General features: G+C 40.3%; 1 protein-coding gene across 1 annotated transcript in view; it reads left to right on the top strand.

Annotated features, from left to right (window-relative positions):
* The window catches only part of CYP27A1 (cytochrome P450 family 27 subfamily A member 1), a 32,472-nt gene that overhangs the window by 7,082 nt on the left and 1,838 nt on the right, over positions 1 to 23,552 (top strand). The window contains exons 2-5 of the mRNA XM_081143202.1: positions 19,423 to 19,613; positions 22,667 to 22,866; positions 22,990 to 23,187; positions 23,354 to 23,526. Of these exons, the coding sequence (XP_080999328.1) occupies positions 19,423 to 19,613; positions 22,667 to 22,866; positions 22,990 to 23,187; positions 23,354 to 23,526 (762 nt within the window). The remainder of the gene's footprint in view (positions 1 to 19,422; positions 19,614 to 22,666; positions 22,867 to 22,989; positions 23,188 to 23,353; positions 23,527 to 23,552) is intronic.

Here is a 23,552-nt window from a genome sequence, read left to right as displayed (position 1 = left end):
TTAGTGATGTGGAGCGCCTTTTCACGTACCCGTTGGCCATCTGTGTATTTTCTTTGGAAAAATGTTTATTCAGATCCTCTGCCTATTTTTAAATTAGATTTTTTTTTTTGCTGTTGAGTTGTATGAGTACTTTACATATTTTGGATATTAACGTTTATCAGATACATGATTTGCAAACATGTTCCCCATTCAGGAGGTTGCTTTTTCATTTTGTTGATGGTTTCTTTTGCTGAGCAGAAGCTTTTTAGTTTGATGTAGTCCCACTTGTTTATTTTTACTTTTGTTACCCTTGCTTTTGATGTCAAATCTAAAAAAAAATATTGCCAAGAATGATATCAAGGAGCTTACCACTTATGTTTTCTTCTAGAAGTTTTATGATTTCAGGTCTTATGTTCAAATCTTTAATTCACTTTGAGTTAACTTTTGTGTATGGTATATGCTAGTGGTTCAGTTTTATTTTTTTGCATGTGGTTGTCCAGTTTTCCCAACACCATGTATTGAAGAGACTGTCCTTTCCCCCTTGTCTGTTCTTGACTCCTTTATTGTAAATTGATCGATCATATATGCATGGGTTTATTTCTGGGCTCTCTATTCTGTTCCATTGATCTATGTGTCTGTTTTTATGTCATATATGGCCTTTATTATGTTGAGATAAAGTTTCCCTCTGTACCTACTTCATGAGAGTTTTATCATAAATGGATGTTGAACTCTGTCAAATGCTTTTTATGTGTCTATTGAGATGATCATATGATTTTTATTATTCATTTTGTTAATGTGGTGTATAATATTTGCAAATGTTCAACTATCCTGGCATCCCTAGGATAAATCCCACTTAATCATGATGTATGATCCTTTTAATGTATTGTTGCATTTGGTTTGCTAATATGTTGTTGAGGATTTTTGCATCTATATTTGTCAGGGATATTGGCCTGTAATTTTCTTTTCTAGTAGTGTCCTTGTCTGGTTTTAGTATCAGAAAAACGCTGGCCTTATAAAATTCATTTGGAAGTTTTCCCTCTTCTACTTTTTGGTAGAATTTAAGAGGATTGGTATTAATTTTTCTTTAAATGTTTGGTAGCATTCACCAGTGAAGCCATTTGGTCCTCAGCTTTTATTTGTTGGGAGATTTTTGATTACTGCTTATATCTTCTTACTAGTAATTGGTCTATTTAGATTTTCTGCTTCTTCATGATTCAGTCTTGGTAGTTTGTATGTTTCTAGGAATTTATCTATTTCTTCTAGGTTGCTCAGTTTGTTGGTGTGTAAATTGTTCATAGTAGTCTCCTATGATCCTTTGTATTTCTGCAGTATCAGTTATAACATCTCTTCTTTCATTTCTGATTTTATTTGTCTGAGTCCTCTTATCTTTTTTCTTGGTGAGTCTAGCCAAAGGCTTGTCTCTTTTGTTTATCTTAACCCTGCCCCCCCCCACAAAACAGCTTTTAGTTTCACTGATCTGTTATCTTTTTAGTCTCAATTTCAGTTGTTTCTGCTGTGATCTTTGTTATTTCTTTCCTTCTACTAACTTTTGAGTTAGTTTGCTTTCCTTTTTGCTAGTTCCTTGAGGTGTAAAGTTGGGTTGTTTGTATGAGATCATTCTTGTTTCTTATTGTACCCATTTATTGCTATGATCTTCCCTCTTAGGACTGGTTTGCTGCATCCCTTAAGTTTTGGCTTTTACCACTTTTTGCATCCTTCACCTAAGCAGGGGTGGGGAGCGTCCGGCCCATGGGCAGAAATCATTTGGTCTGACACTGGCAAGGCCTCACCAAAGAGAAGCAGTTCCAGCCATCACGTTAGGGGTAAGTTAATTAAATGTTTGACCAAATATAGAAGACTAATTTTTAAGTTGATAATTTTGTATGGCCTTCGAGTGGTGTTATAAATATCCAAATGGCCCTTTGCAGAAAAAGGTTCCCCACCCCTGTCCTAAAACTTCCAATCCCACTTTCTACTGGACATCAGCATCAAAGGCCAGATGATCTGTGACCTCCCGAACCTGGCAGGCTTTGTCTGCCCAGCACAAAGGATGTTATTTTCAGCTCCAGCAGCTCCAGCAGGTCACCTTCCTTGCTTATCTGTGGCTCAGCTGGCAGCATGAACATCCCTGTCTTGACTCTGGGAAGAAATGGTGTCTGGGCTTGGTCTCCCTTGCTGCTTGATCTGCCCCTGCAATCTACTCATGCACCTCTGCCACATCAGTGCCTGGAAGAGCATGTTGGTTATATTGCTCCTCTGCTCAGGAATCGCCACAGGTCTGGGGAATCAGCTTTAAACTCCTCACTTGGACATTTGAGGCTCCAGCCTCCTTTTCTCGAGCACCCCTCCCTTTAAGTTTTGGTATATTGTATTTCCATTTTCATTTGTCTTTAAGTATCTTTTTATGTCTCTTGATTTCTTCTTTGACACAGTGTTGTTCAGTAGCATGTTGTTTAATCTCCACATATTTGTGAATTTTCCAGTTTCATACCATTGTGGTGAGAAAAGATGCTTGATATGATTTCTTTTTTTAAATTTATCTTTATTGTTGAAAGTATTACAGATGTCTCCCTTTTTCCCCACATTGATCCCCTCCACCCCGCATCCGCCCCACCCCCAGGCCTTCCCCATATTATTGTCTGTGTCCCTGGGTTATGCATATATGCATATAAGTTCTTTGATTAATCTCTTTCCACCCACTCTCCCACCCCTGCCTTCGTTCTGAGATTCGTCAGTCTGTTACATGCTTCTGTGTCTGGATGTATTTTGTTCATTAGTTTATTTTGTTCATTATAGTCCACATAAGAGTGAGATCATGTGATACTTGTCTTTCTCTGACTGGCTTATTTCAATTAGCATAATACTCTCCAGTTCCATCCATGGCTGTCCCAAAGGGTAAGAGATCCTTCTCTTTTACAGCTGCATAATATTCCATGGTGTAAATATAACATAGCTTTTTTATCCACTCATTTACTGATGGGCACTTGGACTGTTTCCAGATCTTAGCTATTGTAAATTGTTTTGCTACGAACATAGGGGTGAATAAGTTCTTTCTGATGGGTGTTTAGGGTTTTTTAGGATATATTCCTAGAAGTGAGATCACTAGGTCAAATGGCAGTTTCATATTTAATTTTTTGAGGAAACTCCATATTGTTTTCCATAGTGGCTGCACCAGTCTGCATTCCCACCAGGAGTGTACCAGGGCTCCCCTTTCTCCACATCCTCGCCAGCACTTGTTTGTTGATTTGTTGATGGAGCCATTCTGACAGGTGTGAAGTGATACCTCATTGTGGTTTTAATTTGCATCTCTCTGATGATTAGCAACGTTGAACATATTTTCATATGTCTCTTGGCCATCCGTATGTCCTCTTTGGAGAAGTGTCTATTTAGGTCCTTTGCCCATTTTTTAATTGGATTGTTTGTCTTCCTTTTGTTAAGTTGTATGAGTTTCTCATGTATTTTGGATATTAACCCTTTATCAGATGTGTCATTGGCAAATACATCCTTCCATACAGTGTGCTCCCTTTTCGTTTTGTTGATGGTTTCTTTTGCTGTACAGAAGCTTTTTATTTTGATGTAGTCCCATTTGTTTACTTTCTCCTTTGTTTCTCTTGCCCTTGATAGGAGATGTATCAGCAAACATATTGCTTCTAGAGATGTCTGAGATTTTGCTGCCTATGTTTCCTTCTAGGATTTTTATGGTTTCATGTCTTACATTTAAGTCTTTTATCCATTTTGAGTTTATTTTTGTGTATGGTGTAAGTTGGTGGTCTAGTTTCATTTTTTCTGTCCAATTTTCCCAGTATCATTTATTGAAGAGACTGTCTTTACTCCATTGTATGCTCTTGCTTCCTTTGTCAAATATTAATTGAGTGTAATGGCTTGGGTCAATTTCCGGGGTCTTTGTTCAGTTCCACTGATCTGTATGTCTGTTCTTGTGCCAGTACGAGGCTCTTTTGATTACAGTGGCTTTGTAGTATAACTTGATATCTGGTATTGTGATCCTTCCAATTTTGTTCTTCCTTCTCAATATTGCTGTGACTATTTAGAGCCTTTTTTGGTTCCATATAAATTTTTGGAGTATTTGTCCTAGATCTGGGAAATATGCCATTGGTATTTTAATAGGGATTGCATTGAATCTATAGGTTGCTTTGAGTAGTATGGACATTTTAATGATGTTAATTCTTCCAGTCTATGAATACGGTATATTCTTCCACTTGTTTATATCTTCTTCTATCTCTTTTTGCAACATCCTGTAGTTTTCCGAGTACAGTAATAAACTTACCTCCTTGGTTAAGTTTATTCCTAAGTATCTTAATTTTTTGTTGCAATGACAAATGGGATTTTTTTTTAAGTTTCTCTTTCTGAGAGTTCATTATTGCTATGTAAAAATGCCATCAATTTCTGGGGTGTGAATTTTGTATCCTGTTACCTTGCCAAATTCATTTATTAAATCTAGTAGGTTTTTGGTGGAGTCTTTAGGATTTTCTAGGTACAATATCATGTCATCTGCAAATAATGACAGTTATACTTCCTCCTTTCCATTTTGGATGCCTTTTATGTTTTCTTCTTGTCTGTTCTCTGTGGCTAGGACTTCCAGTATTATGTTGAATAAGAGTGGTGAAAGTGGACACTCCTGCCTTGTTCCTGTTCTTAGAGGAAATGCTTTTAGTTTTTGCCCATTGAGTATGATGTTGGCTATAGGTTTGTCATATATGGCCTTTATTATGTTGAGGTATGATCCCTCTAGTCCCACCTTGCTGAGAGTTTTTATCAAAAATGGGTGTTGGATTTTGTCGAATGCTTTTTCTGCATCTATTGATATGATCATGTGGTTTTTGTCTTTCAATTTGTTTGTGATGATGTATCACATTTATTGATTTGTGAATATTGTACCAGCCTTGCATCCCTGGAATAAATCCCACTTGGTCATGTTGTATGATCTTTTTGATATACTGCTGGATCTTATTTTCTAATATTTTGTTGATGATTTTAGCATCTATGTTCATCAGCGATATTGGCCTGTAATTCTCTTTCTTTGTAGTGTCTTTATCTGGTTTTGGAATTAGACTAATGCTAGCCTCGTAAAAAGAGCTTGGAAGTGTTCCTTCCTTTTGAGTTTTCTGGAATAGTTTGAGGGAGGCTAGGTGGTAGTTCTTGAATGCTTGGTAAAGCTCCCCTGTGAAGCCACTGGGGCCAGGGCTTTTGTTTGCTGGGAGTTTTTCTATTACTGCTTCAATTTCATCAGCTGTTATTGGCCCATTCAGGTTCTCTGATTCTTCCCGACTCAACTTTGGAAGATTGTATTTTCCTAGGAATTTGTCCATTTCATCCACATTGTCCAGCTTGTTGGCATATAGTTATTCATAATATTTTCTTACAATACTTTGTATTTCTGTGCTGTCAGTTGTTACTTCACCTCTTTCGTTTCTGATTTTGTTTATTTGGGTCCTCTCTCTTTGCTTCTTAATGAATCTGGCTAAAGGTTCATCAATTTTGTTTATCTTTTCAAAGAACCAACTCTTGATTTCACTGGTCTTTTGTGTTTTTAGTCTCTTTGTCATTTGTTTCTGCTCTGATCTTTATTATTTCCTTCCTTCTGCTTACTCTGGGCTTTTCTTGTTCTCTTTCTAAGTCTTTAAGTTTTAGGGTTAGAGAGTTTATCAGAAGTTTTTTTAATTTTTGTCAGGTATGCTTGTAGTGTTATGAACGTCCCCCTCAGGACTGCTTTCATCATGTCCCATAGATTTTGGGTTTTTGTATGTTCATTTTCATTTGTTTCCAGGTAGTTTTTTATTTTTTCCTTGATCTCATTGGTAACCTATTTATTATTTAATTACATGCTATTTAGCCTCCATGTGTTTAAATGTTTTTGAGTGTTTTTACTGTTGTTGATTTTTAATTTCATGACATTGTGGTCTGAGAAGAGGCTTGATATGATTTCAGTCTTCTTGAACTTGTAGAAACTTGTTTTGTGTCCCAACATGTGGTCTATCTTTGAGAATGTCCCATGTGCACTTGAGAAGCATGAAGCTTTGGGGTAGAATGTTCTGTAAATGTCAATTAAATCCATCTGTTCTAGTGTGTCATTTAGGGCCACTGTTTCCTTGTTGATTTTTTGTCTGGAAGACCTATCCAGTGAAGTCAGTGGAGTGTTAAAGTCCCCTAGTATAAAGTCCCAACAGTATTGCTGTTGATCTCTCCCTTAAAGTCCTTCAGAAGTTTTTTTTATATATTTAGATGCTCTAATATTGGGTGCATATATGTTTATAAGGCTATATCCTCTTGTTGGATAGATCCCTTTAGTATTATGTAGTCACCTTTCTTGTCTCTTGGTATAGCCTTCATTTTGAAGTCTGTTTTGTCAGATATGAGTATTGCTACCCCAGCTTTTTTTTTCATTTCTGTTTGCATGGAAATTTTTTTCCATCCCTTCACTCTCATCCTGTGTAAGTATTTTGTTCTGAAGTGGGTCTCTTGTATACAGCATATCCTTAGGTCATGTTTTCTTACCCATTCAGCTACCCTATGTCTTTTGATTGGAGCATTTAATCCATTTAGGGTCACTGTTTCCATTTAACACATTTAAGGTTATTATTGATAGGCACTTATCTGTTGCCATTTTAATTCTTTTTTTAAAAGTATTTTTATTGATTTCAGAGAAAGGAAGGGAGAGAGAGATAGAAACTCAATGATGACAGAGTCATTGATTGTCTGTCTCCTGCACACCCCCTGCTGGGGATCGAACCCGCAACCCAAGCATGTGCCCTAAATGGGAATTGAACTGTGATCTCCTGGATTCTAGGTTGATGCTCAACCACTGAGCCATGCTGGCCAGACGGTATTTTAATTCTTTATGCCTTTGTTTCTCTCTCCATATATTTCTACTTCTTATTACAGCAGTCCCTTTAACATTTCTTGCAATGTTGGTTTGGTTGTGATAAACTCCTTTAGCCTTTTTTTTTTTTTTTTTGTCTGGGAAGCTCTTTATTTCACCATCTATTTTGAATGATTGCCTTACTGGATAGAGTAGTCTTGGTTTCAGATCCTTGCTTTTCATTGCCTTGAATACTTCATGCCATTCCTTTCTGGCCTATAGAGTTTCTGATGAGAAATCACCTGACAGCCTTATGGGAGCTCCTTTTTAGGTAACAGATTGCTTTTCTCTTGCTGCCTTTAAGATTCTCTCCTTGTCTCGAATTTTTAGTATTTTAATTATGATGTGTCTGGGCTGTGCTTCTTAGGGTTCTTCTTGCTTGGTATTTTCTCTGCCTCCTGAACTTATGTGACTTTTTCCTTCACCAGGTTAGGGAAGTCTTCTGCCATTATTTCTTCAATCAGGTTCTCTAACCCTTGTTTACTTTCTAGATCTGGTTCTCCTATGATGCGAATATTGTTATGTTTCATGTTGTCCCACAGCCCCCTTAAACTGTCCTCCTGTTTTTTTAATTGTTTTTTCTGTTTGGATTGAGTAATTTTTTCTACCCTATCTTCTAATTCACTGATCTGATCCTCAGCTTCCTCTAATCTGCTGTTTATTCCTTCCAATGTATTCTTTATTTCTGCTATGTCATTCTTGATTTCTGTCATAGTTTCCATATCTTTTCTCAGCACCCTTACAATCAGTATTCTGAACTCTATATCTGATAGATTGCTTATCTCCATTTCATTTAGCTCTTCTTCTGGAGAATTATCTTGTTCTTTCATTTTGGGCTTGTTTTTTTGTCTCTCCATTTTGGCTGCCTGTTTGGATTTGTTTCTATGTATTAGGTAGATGTGCTAGGACTCCCAGTCTTTTGGATTGTCTTTGGTGCAGGCCAATGTCAGATGCTGTTTGTGACTGGCCTTGAGTACCCTGTTTGGACGTATCCACAACCCACGGCTTGTGGTTCCCTCTGCTGGAGCTGGGTGCATTTGGACAGGACCAAGATGCACACCAAAGTCTGCTTTTCCAAGGCCCAGGTCCAGAAACAGATCAGGCAAAGACTCAAAGCACCCAGAGGTCTGCCTCTGCCTGCAGGCTAATTAATCTGATCTCTTAAAGAGCCTTAGGCTGTAGACCACAGGAAGGCATAAACTCCACAGGGTGGGTAGAGAGGTTTTTCCAGTGGTTGGGGCAATTGCTTCCCCTCCAGGCAAAAGCTGCCTGGCTGGCAAAGGTCTGCCTGAGAAAAATGTCCTCTACAGTATGGGGGAATGACTCAGCATAGGAATCCAGATGGCTGCCCTGTGAGCTCTATCTCCAGAGCCCACAATCCTGGATTCTCCTCACACCGCTCTAGTCCACTCTGCCCTCTCTCTGCTGGAGCCCAAATTGAGTGGCTGCACACAAAACTTTGTGCATTGGCCCTTTAAGAGGGTGCCTGCATTTCCAACCATCTATCCCTGGCAAACAGAAACCTCACTGCTTCTCACAGTCATATGTTATGTGGGCACCTTTCTCAGTTCTGATGCTCTGGGCTGGGGAGCTCAGCTTGGAGTTTAGACCCCAGAGTTCTCAGTGGGAACCCCCCACAGCTGAGATGTCCCTCTGGGACTTTAGCTGTTGCCAGTGGGAGCCCAGCTAGCCCTCTTGCTCCTTAGCACTTCCTACCAGTCTCTACTTTAGGTCCTTCGTTATAAGGGTGCTCTCCAGCTAGTCTTTAGTTGATTATTCAGGATGGTTTTTCTATATTTTAGTTGTAATTTCAGTTTTCTCCTGGAAGAGTGTCAGTATAGCTTCCACTTAATCCTCTGCCATCTTGGAATCCTCAATATGATTTCAATCTTCTTAAATTTATTTATGATCTGTTCTGGAGAATGTTCCATGTGTGCTTGAAAAGAATGTGTATTCTGTTGATTTTTTTTAGTAAAGAAAGGTTTATTGATCAAGAAGGCCCCAACCGAGAAGATGGGAGACCTAATAGTGCCTCAAATCCATCTTGCTTGTTGGAGTAAGTTAAGGGTTTCTAAGGGGTTTGGGGAACAGGTATGCAGAAGTGCTGGTGAAGCAAATTTTAATTGGCGGACCTTGGAACTTGGCCGTTTATGGTAAATGGGCATCAACACTGGATCTTTCTGGACAAGAAAGGGTTCTTCTGAAAGGGTTCTGGTGTTCAAGTTCTAGTTATGTCTTAGTTCTTTGGTTCTATGTATGTGTGTGTCCCAAAACATAGTGTCTTAAAACAACATTTTGTTATACCTATGATTTGTGGGTCAAGAATTTGGGCTGTGCACATCAGAAATGGCTCATCTCTACTTCACAGTGGAGTGGGACTTCAGTTTGAATAGCTGAAGATCACTAGGATAGCTTATTTGGGGCCATATGTCTGAACCTTGGGTCTTGGTTTTGGCTGGCTTCCTCAGTTTTTCTCCGTGTAACATCTGCCAGGGTTGGAATTTCCAAGATGGCTTTTTAAATTGCATGTTTGGTGCCTGGGATGGTTTTGCCAGAACAGCTGAGCATTTCTCTCTCTCTCTCCATGTAGCTAGCTTGGGCTTCCTCACAGTGTAGTAGTCTCTGGATAGTGAGACTTCTTCCATAGTGCTGACTTTCCCCAAAGTGAATGTCCCAAGAGATAAAAGTAGAAGTTGCCATTTTCTTAAGGGCCTGGAAACTGGCACAGAATAATTTCCACTATATTCTGCCCATCAAAGCTGTTACAGAACCCATCCAGACTCTGGAGAAGATATAGACCTCACTTCTTAATGGGAGGGATGTCAAAGAAACTGTGGCTATCTTTAACCCACCATATCCTCTTCCTAGGATCCAGGTACCTAGGGAGAGAAATTAGTAGTTACCTTAGTGGACTGCTGGTGTGCAGGGACCCCAGAATTAAAGGAATATATTTGTATGGAAGGAAATTTCAGCTAGGCCTTGGAGAAACCTGAATATGCTTCCCTGGTGTCTGTCCATTACATTAAGTATCTGTCTCTTGAGAGATGAATGCTGCCAAATTCTTGCTATTTGGCTCCCCTCTTCTGGGTTTTGTAATGGCCACTCTTATTCTGTTAACACATTCTTTCTTCAGTTTGGTTAATACCATTGATTAAATGGATTTTCTTCCTCAGAACTCACATTACTCTCAAGCCTTCCAGAGATTAGCCTCCAGTTACCCTGACTTGGCTTAAGTGTTTTTCAGTCTCATCTGGCAGACATTTACAGGTGCCCTTGAGGCTATAGCAGAATTAGGTGTACTGCCTTTAAGTTCGGGGATGGGAAATTTGAAACTAGGTGTTAAGGCCAAAAATATGAATCATACCAACTTATCAACTGCAATGCCAGAATTTTTATCTTACACATAAAGGAATATTCCAGCATATTCAAGGTAGCAATATTTCTGATTGGGAAAGATTAGAATGACTTCCATGTTCCAGTAGGGAGCTAATTAAATAAGTTATAATACATTCATATGATGAAATTTTATGCAACCATTAAAAAGAATAGGGGAGATCTATGGGTATTAACAGGAATTGCTTGCTAAGAGATGGAAAGAAAGTAAGGTGAAAAACTATGTAATTGCCATCGTATGTGAATTTTAAAAAGTGAGGTATATATACATTTATATATTTGTATGTACATAAAGTATCTCTGGGAAGACACACGAGAAATTGGTAGTGACAATTGCCCCTGTGCAGGGGTCTTGGAGTCTTGAGGTGAGAACTAGAAGAAAGACTTAATTTTTATTGCAGGACTGCTATGGACCTCCACCAGAAGTTCTTCTGGCTTCACCCTGCACGGGCATAGTTCAACAGCAAAAGAATGGAGAGAAGATAAACAGGTGTCTGACCAAGTGCTTCCTTGTCCAACATGTTTTGAGGTCTTCTGATGGCCCTTTCTGTTGTACTTATGTCTAGTTTTGGGTCCTTACTTTCGATGTCCACCTCTGTGTCGACATTATCTCTTCAGTTCTGCATCTGTTGCTGATCATCTATTGCTTGTTCTTGAAATACTTTCATTGCTTCACTCCAGCCCAGCCCAGCTTTTAGGCAAAGGTGTGATCAGCATACTGAGGTTTGCTTCTGGGTGTGTGAGGGCTGCAGGTGGTGGGTGGAGAGTGCTTCTTCTTTCCTGACAGCCTCTCTGAGGTCATCCAAGGCAATGCCTTTTCTTGGATCTTCCTCTACCTTCAGCCTATTGTTTCTCTAAATTTCAAAATCAGAAGGAAATTCTTATTGTCCAACTGCCTGGTAACTTATGACGGTTCTGCCTTCTTGCACAGGAACATATTTTTGGTTATTGAAGTAATGGCTGCACACATGCACAAAATTTTTTTTTGCAGCTTTGTTTGTAAAATAAAAAATTGAGAAACATGTTAAATGACCATCCATAGGATAAATAAATTGCAGTATTCATACAATGGAACACTATACAACAGTCAGAATGAATGCACAAGATTTTTATGTATCAATATAAAACTCAAACAAAGTTGAGTATAGAATGATATGTACAGTAGAATAGTGTTTCTATAAAATAAAAACCACACAAAAATATTATAAGCCATCATTGGTTATGTATATGCAGTAAAATTATAGAAACATTGACAGGAAGGCTATGCTTCAAATTCAGGATAGTAATCGCTTTGTGGAGGGAAGGAAAGGGAAGGATAAGAAGGGGAATTTGTATCTGAAATGTTTTCATTTTTAAAAAGATATGAGGCAAATATGACAAATATAAACAGCTCTTAATTCTGGAGAGTGGGTACGTGGGTGTTTATGTTATTTTCTTTAATTATCCACATTAAAATATTCATAATAAAAAATACAAGTGATTTTGCTCATCATGAGTCCAAATGGTGCCATTGGCTTGGTCTGATCTTGGAGGAGATCATTCAAGTCAAAATTTGGAGCAAGGGGAACCTGAGTATGCTGTTAATTATTTAGCACCTTCTGTCACTTTGATATGTGAATTTCACTTGCGTGAGGGGGTTGGGGCTAAACCCCTGACAACACTTTGACACCACTGTCCCTGCTGGACTCCTTTTCACCTTTGACCCTGAATGAGCCTTCTTTCTGGCATCAAAAGAGAGGCCTGTGCCTGAAGTTGCATCTGCCTGTTTATCCAACTGATGGCTGCCAGCTTTAGGGTCAGGCTTGTTGACACTGGCAGAACAGTACTTGGTATTTGTGAGCTCACTTTTGTCCTCAGGGCTGTTTACTTGCTGTGTTAGTGTTGTTTTGCTGTGCTGACACTCTCCCTAAGAAGCCCACTATCAGTACACTAAATAGTTCACCAAGTAGGAGAACAGAACATCGAAATGCAGTATCAAGTTTTTCAGGGGGAAATTTTTAGATGATTTTAATGTTCTTTTTTTTTTTTTTTTTTTGTAACAACTTTACTGAGATATAGTCACATACCATACAATTCACCCATTTAACAATTAAATGGTTTTTAGTATATTGACAGAGGTGTGCAACCATCACATCAATTTTAGAATATTTTTATCACCTCGGAAAGAAACCTCTCTCGGTATGTAATGCCTACATTCCCCATGCAGCTGACCTCCCTCATCAGCCCCTGGCGACCACCAATCTGCTTTCTGTCTCTGGATTTGCCTATTATGAACATTTCACATAAATGGATTCATTCAATATGTGGTCTGTTATGAAAGGCTTCTTTCACTCAGCATGAATTTTCAAGGTTCATCCATGTTGTAGCAAGTATCAAGTATCACTACTTTCTTCCTTTTTATGGCTGAATAATACTCCATTGTAGGGATATACTATAGTTTGTTCCTTCATCTGTTGATGGATATTTGGGTTGTTTCCACTTTTTGGCTTAAGTAGTACTTTTTGAGTTTTCAAAGTACATGCAACTGTCAAAGGTATTAGTTAAAGTGGTGAAAAATTGACTTTATTCAGAAACTACTGACAACAGGAGAAAGAGATGAACTCCATTCTGATGGAACAGAGGGTGTTTTAAAGGGAACATAAAGGAGTGAGGAGGAGGACAGTGGGGACTTGAGGAAAGCCAGGGAAGTGAAACATTACAAAAGCAGGAAGGGAGGCTTGGTTCCTGTGAAACTCATCTGGGTTTGCCAAATAGTGCTTATCTTATGAAGTTAAATTCCTATCATCCCACAGAGACTGGGAGGCTGTGGCCCAATCTTCAGGTGTTGGCTGGAACAAACAGCAAATTCTTTTGGCAGCCTTGAGTTTCCTCAGGCAGGTACTTGAAGGGAGTCTTCATCCTAGGAGTGGGCCCTGGAGTTGTTAGAAACTATGGTAGAGTGAGAAAAGTTAATAATGTAGCTTGGGTCTCTTCCAGCCTATCTCGGCCTCTTCCCACCTCCCCAAATTATAATGAAAAATTCTGTTTAAATGCGAGGTACCCTTTTGGTGAACCACCACATTAAAGTCCAAACTTCCTTAAGTGTGTGCTCCACTGGGAGCTGAGTCTTGGTTATCCAGTTATCTTTCAGTTTTTCCTTTAAGAGTCCATTCCATCTTTCAATGGCACCTGCTGCCTGGGGATCACCTAGGGGCATGGAAGGTCCAGCTAATGCCTCAGAGAGCTGCCCACTGCTGGGTACTTTTTACTACAGAGGTGGCACCATTGTCTGATTGGATGCTCTTGGAGTATCTGGATATGTAGCATGTAGCACAGTTCACTTAAGGAAGGGTCTTGGAATAGTGTGCCCCCCCATCAGATAACAATGCTTCCAATGGAATACATTCAGCAATATCCATTACAACCACTTGAGTATGTATTGGCTCAAAAAGGCTCATCCACTGTGAACCTTTATATATCAACTTGGCTCGGCTATGATCTTGTGAAGGTAGACTTTGAGTAAAGCAGTTTGCCTTTTGTAATGTGGGTGAGCCTCATCCAATCAGTTGAACGCCTTTAAGTGAAAAGACTAAAGTACCCAGAAGAGGAAGGACTTCTGCCTTTAGGCTGTCTTCAGACTCAAGACAGCAACTATGACTCCTGCTGGAATTTCCAGTCTTCTGGCTTACCCTGCAAATTTCAGACTTGCCAGCCTCCACAATTGCACGAGCCAATTTTTAAATCTCTCTCTCTATATATACATATTCAGTAAGTTCCCACTTAACATGTCACTAGGTTCTGCAACTTTAAGCAAAACAACATATAAGGAAACCACTTTTAACCATGGGCTAATTGATACAAACAAGAGTAAAGTTCCTATGGCATCTCATCCTTCTGGATGCCTGTATTCCTGCATTCGGCCCCCGTGTTAGTTTGCCAGGGCTGCCATAACACAGTACCACAAACTGAGTGGCTTAAACACCAGAAATGTATTGTGTCACAGTTTTGGAGGGGTCTCACTGTCTATTTTCCAGAAGGATTTTATGACCTTATCAGCTTTGGGGAGGAAGGGGTTAAAAACCCCATGAAGAGCCCAGGATTGCAACTTTTATTTCAGGAACACTCTGCTTTTCAGTTGGTGAAAGACAGCAGTTTTTCTTTGTCTGCCAGAGGGAGGGATTCAGTGTTGTCATTCCACCAACATTGTTTCCAGAAAACCACTTGACCAGCCCACTCTGAACTTTGTTGGGGACCTTCAGCTGGCCAATCAACAAAACATTATACAGTGAAAACTTTGGAGAGGAATTTTCCTAACACGTTGGGAACACTCACAATTAAACATTTGTTACTGGTTTCACATTTTTGCAACCGTCTGTAGGAGGAAATGGGCTCACAGGCTTCTCACTCACAGAATCACTTTCTTTTGTTCTCTTCACTGCAATCCTTGCCCCAAACTATTAATTGCTTTTTTATAGAAACAGAGACTAAGGATTTCACACAGGCACTCCAGGAATCATGCAGTGGCTGGAGCTCAGGAAATCGCGGATGGGGAGGGGAGTGGGGGGGTGTTCTAACGGAAAGCGCAGTTTTACACTTTCAGTTTTCAGTGGCCACTTATTGACAAAATAGACAGGCCTGTGGGGAGACCCTACTCCTCTGCACTGCTAGTCTTATCTGTCCTAACCTGAACTGCAGGTCCCCTAGTGGGAATATCCTCCCCTGGCCACACCCTCTTCCCACACACACACTTAGCCAGACCATGTGCTACTAGATAGCAGAAATCGGTTTATCTCCTCCTTGGCCAGGTCTTAAAAGAGCATTGTAACTTTACTAGCCCCGTGTTGGACACCAAACGTGTCAAGTGCACGCACTAGACAAGGTAAGGCCAAGGCCTAACAGATTCTTCTGGGAAAGATACAATGGAGCATGTTTAGATTTAGACAGTTTATTGCTTACATAGAGAGTGAAAAGAAAAAGCCAAACATCCCAGTTCCCCAAGATCATTGTCCCATACATGCAAAAGGACAACCCGGAAACACAAGGGGCCAGATGACTACAATGCAAGTTATGGGGTACCCTTTTGTTGAGGAGCCCCCTTTTGTGAGGGATGTAAGGCAGAAAACCCATACCCCATCAGAACCCACAGAGCATGAGAAACTGTCTCATGACAGCCTCCTAGGGGACATAGGGAGTTAAGTGCCAGGTGGCCTTCAGTCAGCTCCTTGCAGGCATCCAGGCCTCTGGCATTCCTGGAGGATGGCAGGGCTTTTCAGCCTGAAAATTCAGAGAAGGCTGGGTCCAAGCCTTTGTGTATATGGACACAAGGGTGCCATGGCGGAGCTATTACCCAACAAAGTAACAAAGGTTGTTAGTGTTGGGGCTGGAGCTAGAACAAAATCTACTGCCAAGTAGTCCCTGACTCCCCAACGCCTACTGCCAGCTGTGGCTGACTGAGCTGAGATGAAAACACATGACCATGAGACGGGAACTTTTTTTTCCTATAAAAATTACCCTTGGTTTTTAAAAATCACATAAATATGAATTACATACGAATTATTTGTGATTTCATACCACATTTAAGAGAGTGTCGTTTTCACTTAGTTGAAATTATTTGCAGAAATTGAGGAACCAGGAAATATAAAGACACAAAAAGAAGAAAATCCAAATCTTCCATAATCCTAACACCTTGCACATGCCAGAGTGCCTTGTACACATAGGAGCTTAATAAGCATTTGTGAAATGAATCCATAAATACACACATGATCCCGGGGTAAATAAGAATTGTCCCTGCTTATCAGTAAACATTTTTGTTTTAATGAATGAATTCAGCACTCTCCTTCTTTGGAATGTCCCCTGGCAGAGACCAGCCCTGCCATTCACCCTGGAGACGATCCCTCAGGAGGTTCTGTTCTGCTAAGTGGTACTTAGACAGGACCTATCTGAGAACCTGGGTTTTTCTAACTGGCTCAGGTTACAGTCCAATGGCTGGCACACAGACACAGCACACATCTCTCAGCAAGTATTCTGGTGTCTTTCTAAAATAAGTTCTTACATAAATAGATCCTCATTAAGTTCCACTGAATAAACTAACTGAGAAGAAGATGAAGGACGGGGGAGGAAAGCAGGGCCTGGCAAGGAGGAAATGTCCCAGAAACCTCCAAACTGATAGCTGGGAAGTGATTGTCAGGGTCTTTAGATTCCAGGGAAGAAGCTGATACCCAAGTAAATGGTAATTGGTCTAGTCTTTTAAAATATGACATATTCCCCCCTGATGCCAAGAGCATGGTAGAAATTTTGAAAAACGAATCAGGGTATAAAGAAGAAAGTAAACTACCTAAAAACTGTGACTCGGAGATAACCTCTGTTTGCATTTTTATAAAAATGTGACATGTAATTTGATTTGAACTTAACAGAAGGAAAAGAAACCAAACTTCAGATAAATATTTCTTCACAATGAGATGTATTTCTTGAAAAGAATCCTCTAAAATTAAATAATTAAGAGACATATTAAGGGGTTGGGGTTATGGCAGAGGTTCTCAACCTGGGTGATTTTACCCCTTTGGGGACATTTTGGCAATGTCTAGACATTTTTGGTTATAACCTGGGAGGGTGCTAGTGGGTAAAGACCGGGGATGCTGCTAAACATCCTACAATGCACAGGACAGTCCCCACAACAAAGAATTATCCAGCCCCAGATGTTACCAATGCTGTGAGAAACGCTGGGTTATTGCATAGTAAATAGCACATCGTTTTAAAGGGCTCAAGTTTGTTTCTAGTTAGTAAGACATAGTTTTCTCAGGGATCAGCAGAATAAGTGGTTGAGAGCACTGCCTCCAGTCAGGCCATTGAGCTTGAACTCTGACTCACCAGTAAAGTGACCTTGAGTAACCTCTTTGGGCCTTAGTTTTCTCATCTACAAAGCTGTGGTCATGTTAAACCTATACCATACAGCTGTAGCGAGGACTGACTGAGCTAATATAATTAAAATGCTTGGGACAGCCCAGCCGGGGGTGGCTCAGCGGTTGAGCATCGACCTAGGATCCAGGAGATAGGGGTTCGATTCCCAGTCAGGGCACATGCCCTGGTTGTGGGCTAGGCAGCCGATCAATGACTCTCTTATCATTGATGTTTCTATCTCTCTCTCCCTCCTTTCCTCTCTCTGAAATCAATAAAGATATGTTTAAAAAAAAAAAAATGCTTGGGACAGTGTCTGGTTTATGCTAAGCTCCATGGAAATATTTGCTATTATTATTACTACTACTAATATTAAGTGGTTAATATCTTAAATAAACCAAACAGAAAACACAAATTAAGCTTACTTTTAGGATAATTCTCCTATGGAATTTAGTAGACAAAAATAGATATATAAGTAAAGTATTTTTTTTAATGGAAACTTTGAAAAAAGTAAACAATATGAATATCTAGGGCCCACTTCTAAATGTAAGGAGTGTGTACATGAATTCAGGGCCCAGCAAGGCTTTCCTGTTTTCTTGAATTACCTGATCAGTGGTGGGTGACTTACTGTTTCAAGAAACACTTTCTTTTTTTCCCACCTTTAGATCTAAAAAATATGAATGTGTCCTCATAGTTCAAAACTCAAAACCATAAAACAAGATCTACATCTCACAGTCTTACTCCCACTGCTGTCCCTTCTACCCTCCCACAGGTAATCACTTTAATTAGTTTGTGATGTATTAATCCAGTGTTTCTCTATAAAAACAAATGCAAATGCTGTGTACTCTTATTTAGCCCCTCTTAGACAAAATAGATCATACTTTTCCATTTAACAATCTATCTCGGTTATCTGTCTTTCCATATTAGTGCACAAGGAGCTGCTTTATTCTCTTTTAAGGTGATATAGTATTCAATTATGTAGATGTCCCATACTTCATTTATAAATGTGTTTGTAATTTTTAGAGATATTAACAAATTGTCCTCCATGTAGGGTTGTGTCATTTTAGACTCCCACTGGTAACTTATAAATATGCTGTTTCTCTCCAAGAATCACTAGTTTACAATCAACTGTTCAAAATCATACCACACTGGCAGGCATTACTGGGAGATAGAAATGGAAACAGACTAAATGGATGTTAGGGGTTTGTTGAAGCTGCCATCCTAGGACCTGGCAGAATGGACTGTTAGTTTGGGGTGAATTCTGGGCAATTGGATAATATATTGAGGGGAATTGTGTTGCCTTGGTCCTAAGAAAATCCAATTTTTAATGACAGTAGTAACACCCAATAAGACTGGTGTTTTTCTAGACTATGAGTTAGGTGAAGTTCCTTCTATAATTTGAATGATAGATCTTTATAATTTTGATATATCTTTTACAGAATCCCTTTGGCCTAATTTCTATACTGGAAAAGATTCTGATTCTCTTAAAATCTCTTTAGTAACAGATTGTGAAAGATGAAGTACTTGGGAAACCACAAGGTTTCATTTGCTTTCAGTTTGTAAGTGTAAATTAATCAGTAAATTTAGTCTCAATATTTGTGAATTCTTTTAAAATTTTACCCACCCCCAAACCAAAGTATATATATTTTTTCTCCCTCATTTTTCAGCAGGTATAAAGACATCATAGAAATGTCAATTTCATGGATGCTATGGGTACTGTCAAGTGCTTTAGAAATTCTAAGATAAAATATTTGAGAATTACATTACTTAACACAACTAATAATTATTTTATCAAAAAAACTTCACACCACATAGTTTACTTCATATTTGAATTCTTTCTCATTCAGCTTCTTGTTTTTCCTGGAGTTTCTAATTGTGTTTCTTTTTTCTTGTTGATTACATGAGATATTTATCTTCACTTCTTTGACAATAAGCTGCAGTAGATTTAAATGCTTCTATGGAGGAGCCATAGAAGGGCTCAGTTTCTCTAAAACCCTGGACCCCAAATATCTATACCTCAGCACACCTCAGTTTGCCACATATCCCATTTCCCTCAAATCTTGTTCCTCCAAGGACCTCAACTCCCCCAGTTCTCAATATTCTAACTCCTGTGTGCCCATTTTTTTTTCAGTGTTCTCCTTTTGGAACTACAGGCCATCGCAGTGCCTATCTCCTACATAATGTGATTTTGCCCAGGCCACATGCTGTGGTGTGGTCATCAGACATGCCCCATCCATCTTCTCTCCATAAAGTGCCTGCCTGGTTGGGCATGGTTATTTAGCTTTGGTTGAACCCCACAGGTGCTGAACAAGGCCAAATATGGTCCAATATGGATAAACCGTGTAGGACCTCAGACACATGTGAACCTGGCCAGCGCCCCACTCCTGGAGCAAGTGATGCGGCAAGAGGGCAAGTACCCAGTACGGAACGACATGGCTCTATGGAAGGAGCACCGGGACCTGCAGGGCCTGGCGTATGGGCCCTTTACCACGTGAGCTGGGGCCTGAAGGGACTGGAATAGGGCCCCAGAGGGCCAGGGCCAAGGACAGTGGCACTGGGCAACCAGTAGATAAAGGGCAGGGTAGGCTCTCCCTGCATCCTCTGAACCTGATGCTCAGTCTAAAAAGCAGTGGCTGGGATGGACTAAAGCCCAGGGACCACTCATTGACTTTTCCACTAGTATATTGTGACTGTGGACAAATGAATACTTTTCCCTTCCTTGGCCTTACGTTTCTCATATGTAAAATAAGATGTTTGGACCAGAGTATCTCCAAGGTAACTCTAGGACCTTTCCAGATCCATTATTCTACATTATGGTTGAAAATACACCAACTCAAATCATAACGGGACATATCTGTTTATAGTTGAAAAAACATAATTCCCACATTAGTTGGGAGGGCTCAATTTAATTTTTAAAATATTTCCAAAATTATGTATTGTATGCTTGTTGTTAGATATCAATTTCATGGATCTCTCCATACACAGAGACAGATATAGGTTTCAGTCTTGAAGTTATACCGAGAAAAGTTCAGATTATTATGGCAGTGACAAATTGAAGGATGGGCTGAGTATGTTATATACCCATATGCCAACTGAAGCAAATTGAGAATCACTGGTGATAAACCATTCCCAGTGCTGCAGGTTGTTCTTGGATATATTACAGGCTTTTTTAATTTGCTATGGTGTTAACAGAGCTCCAAAAACAATGAATGGCTTTTAAAAATTTTTATGAATGGCTTTTTTATTTTCCCTAGTTGCTTGGTGTGCATGTTTTAGTCATTTCTTAAGGGATTAAAGTCAATCCTGGTGGTGGTAGTAGTAGCAGCAACAATGACAGTAAGTAACTGTGTTTATGACATGCCAGGTATCAGGCTAGTCTCTTTACATTTATTATTCCTCACAACATGCCCAGTAAGGAGATTTTTATTCCCATTTTATAGATGAGGAAACTGAGGCCTAGAGAGGTTTTTGTATCACTTGCCAGAGATGACACAACTAGCGAGTGGTAGAGCAGATCTCTGCTTCTGGAACTCAGGAACTTACTGCCTTGGCACTTTGGGAAAGGAAACCAGCTGGTTGGAGGGTTCATTTCCTGTGTTTGAGGCCTACATACTCATTCTCGCATTGCGTGGTTTTCTTTATTTTTCCTGGTTCCTTCACAGGTGGATAATTTCAGAACTTAACAACTCCTGGGCCCTTTATTCAAAGTTCTGGGAAGAGAATAGAAAATGACTGTTTTTCAAGAGCTCTTTCTTTACCTTGATGTCTGACCCTAAAGGCAAGATCTGGGTCTCAGGCTCTCACCAAGTCAGGCACCTCTGGACTTTAAGGCTCAGATATAAAATGGAAACTGAACATTATGTACACCCTTTTGTCATTGATTTATACTTTTTTACCCTAAGGCCAGTTTCCTATATATATTATACCATATATATGTATTTAAAGGCTATTTTGCTAGCCTATGATATCTTTTTAAATCTCATTTTATGAAGCATTGTTTCCCCAAGAAATATTTTATTGATCACAAAAATGCTCTCATTTAAGCTCTGCAAACCTGATTCCTGCTGTTGCAGAGTTTTACTCTCGGAGAAGCGCCTACTACCTAAAGTTTTAATAAGTGGGTCTATTCCAGTTTTCATTTCTTTCTCAGCAATACTTTTTGTTTATATTTTTCAGGTTTTCCCAATATAATAAAGGAAACTCTTGGGGGTTGAGGTTCCTTTAAATAAATACATTTTAAAAATAAAAAATCTGATTCTTAAGACTTTTAATGTTTTTCTTTTTAAAATACCTTATTGGTACCCAGCTGGCGTAGCTAAGCGGTCGAGCACTGACCTAGGATCCAAGAGATAGTGATTTGATTCCTGGTCAGGGCACATGCCCGGGTTGCGGGCTCGATCCCCAGCAGGGGGTGTGCAAGAGGCAGCTGATCAATGACTCTCTCATCATTGATGTTTCTCTCTCTCCCTCTCCCTCTTCCTTCTACTCTCTGAAATCAATAAAGACATATTTTAAAAAAAGAAAAAAAAGAATACCTTATTGGTTTTTAAAATTTTAAAGTATTTCTTATTGTAAAAATTCCAGTAATAAAATATTATCTTTCTATCTCTCACTCCCAACCCATCTTCCTAAGTAACCCTGACAGTCTGGTGTGTATTCTTCCTACTTTGTGTAGAACGTGCAAATATACATGTGGATATGCAGGGTTTCCTCTTAAAATTGGACCATATTGTACTTACTGTTCTGCAACTGGCTTGTAAAAAAATGGACTCGTCCCAGCTTGCTTAGGAAAGGTAATAGGTTTGGGGGATATACGAGTGTGGAGGCAGCCCCTGAACATTAAACGCCCCCATGGGAAGCATTCACCCAACGACGTGAGCATCCCTGCCTAACCAGAGTGGGGACCAAACCACCTACTGGATGGCAGTGGCAAGAGGGTTTGGGCAGCAGCCTAGTGGGGCTGCCTGTCCCCTTGGTCTATTGAGCCAAGAAAAGCATGAAGGTCAAGGACCTGAGCCCCCCCCCCCCGGAACCCTAATTGTCTCCTTTATTCCTCACCCTCCACACAGAGGGACTGAACCACTGCAGGGGCTCTGCATTTCATGTACAGAAGGTTCTGGAGTCGTATAATTCTAAAATAATCATAATCAACAACCAGTAAGCATTTGCCATTTGCCAGGCACTGATCTAAGCATATTATTGATCTGAACAACCTTGCTATTATAGACACTCTTATTATTCCCATTTTACAGAAAGGGAAACTGAGGCACAGAGGAGTTCAGTTCAGCCAGTAGTCATTATACCTGGGATTTGCCCCTACCTAGGCAATCTGGTTCTAGATGCCCACCTTAACCACTTCCACACTACTGTAGTGAGATTCTAAAGTTTGTGATTCAAAGATTCCATCACTTGAAAGTTTGGCGATTCTATCATTTTCAATCTCAAAATGAGATTTTCCTAGACTCCATAGGGGTCTCAGGGTGGGAAGATGCCCTTTAACCCCTATTAGAGAGTTAATTTGTGCTGCTCCTCTATTCCTCGAAGGCAAGGACATCACTGGTACCAGCTGCGCCAGGTTCTGAACCAGAGAATGCTGAAGCCAGGTGAGGCTGCGCTCTACACAGATGCTCTGAATGAGGTGATTGACAGCTTCATGGCTCGACTGAACCAGCTTCGGGCAGAGAGCACTTCTGGGGATCAGGTGGCCGACATAGCTCACCTTTTCTACTACTTTGCCTTGGAAGGTACCTTTGTTGGGAGAGGGACTGGGTGGGCATGGGTCAGGGGTAGGGTGTGCTTACCCTCCTCAAAGCCCCTTGGGTCCTGTGTGCCATGGCCCTGCCTCCCATGATGGCCTCTGTGCACAGCTATTTGCTACATCCTGTTTGAGAAACGTATTGGCTGCCTGGAGCGCACCATCCCCCAGGACACTGCAGCCTTCGTCAGATCTGTCGGGCTCATGTTCCAGAACTCACTGTATGCCACCTTCCTCCCCAAGTGGACCCGTCCCCTTTTGCCCTTCTGGAAGCGATACCTGGATGGCTGGGACACCATCTTCTCTTTTGGTGAGGAACCCAGGAAATGAAGTTGGGGGGGCCATCCAGGGACTATTCATTAGCAGTCTCTCCCATGACCTTTCTCCCTCATGCTACCAGCTGTTGGAGTGGCTCTTGGTCCATGGAGATCATGACTTCTGATCTTGTCCTCCACTGTTGTCCATTGTCCCTGTAGGGAAGAAGCTGATTGATCAGAAACTCAAGGAGATAGAGGCCCAACTGCAGACACGAGGACCAGATGGGGTCCAGATATCAGGCTACCTGCACTTCCTGCTGACCAGCGGACAGCTCAGTCCTCATGAGGCCATGGGCAGCCTCCCTGAGCTGCTCATGGCTGGAGTAGACACGGTGCGTGAGGGGGGCAGCGAGGAGAT

This window comes from Miniopterus schreibersii, assembly GCF_964146895.1.
Source record: "Miniopterus schreibersii genome assembly, chromosome: 7".
NCBI lineage: Eukaryota > Metazoa > Chordata > Mammalia > Chiroptera > Miniopteridae > Miniopterus > Miniopterus schreibersii.
This window is presented reverse-complemented; position numbering and strand designations above follow the sequence as displayed.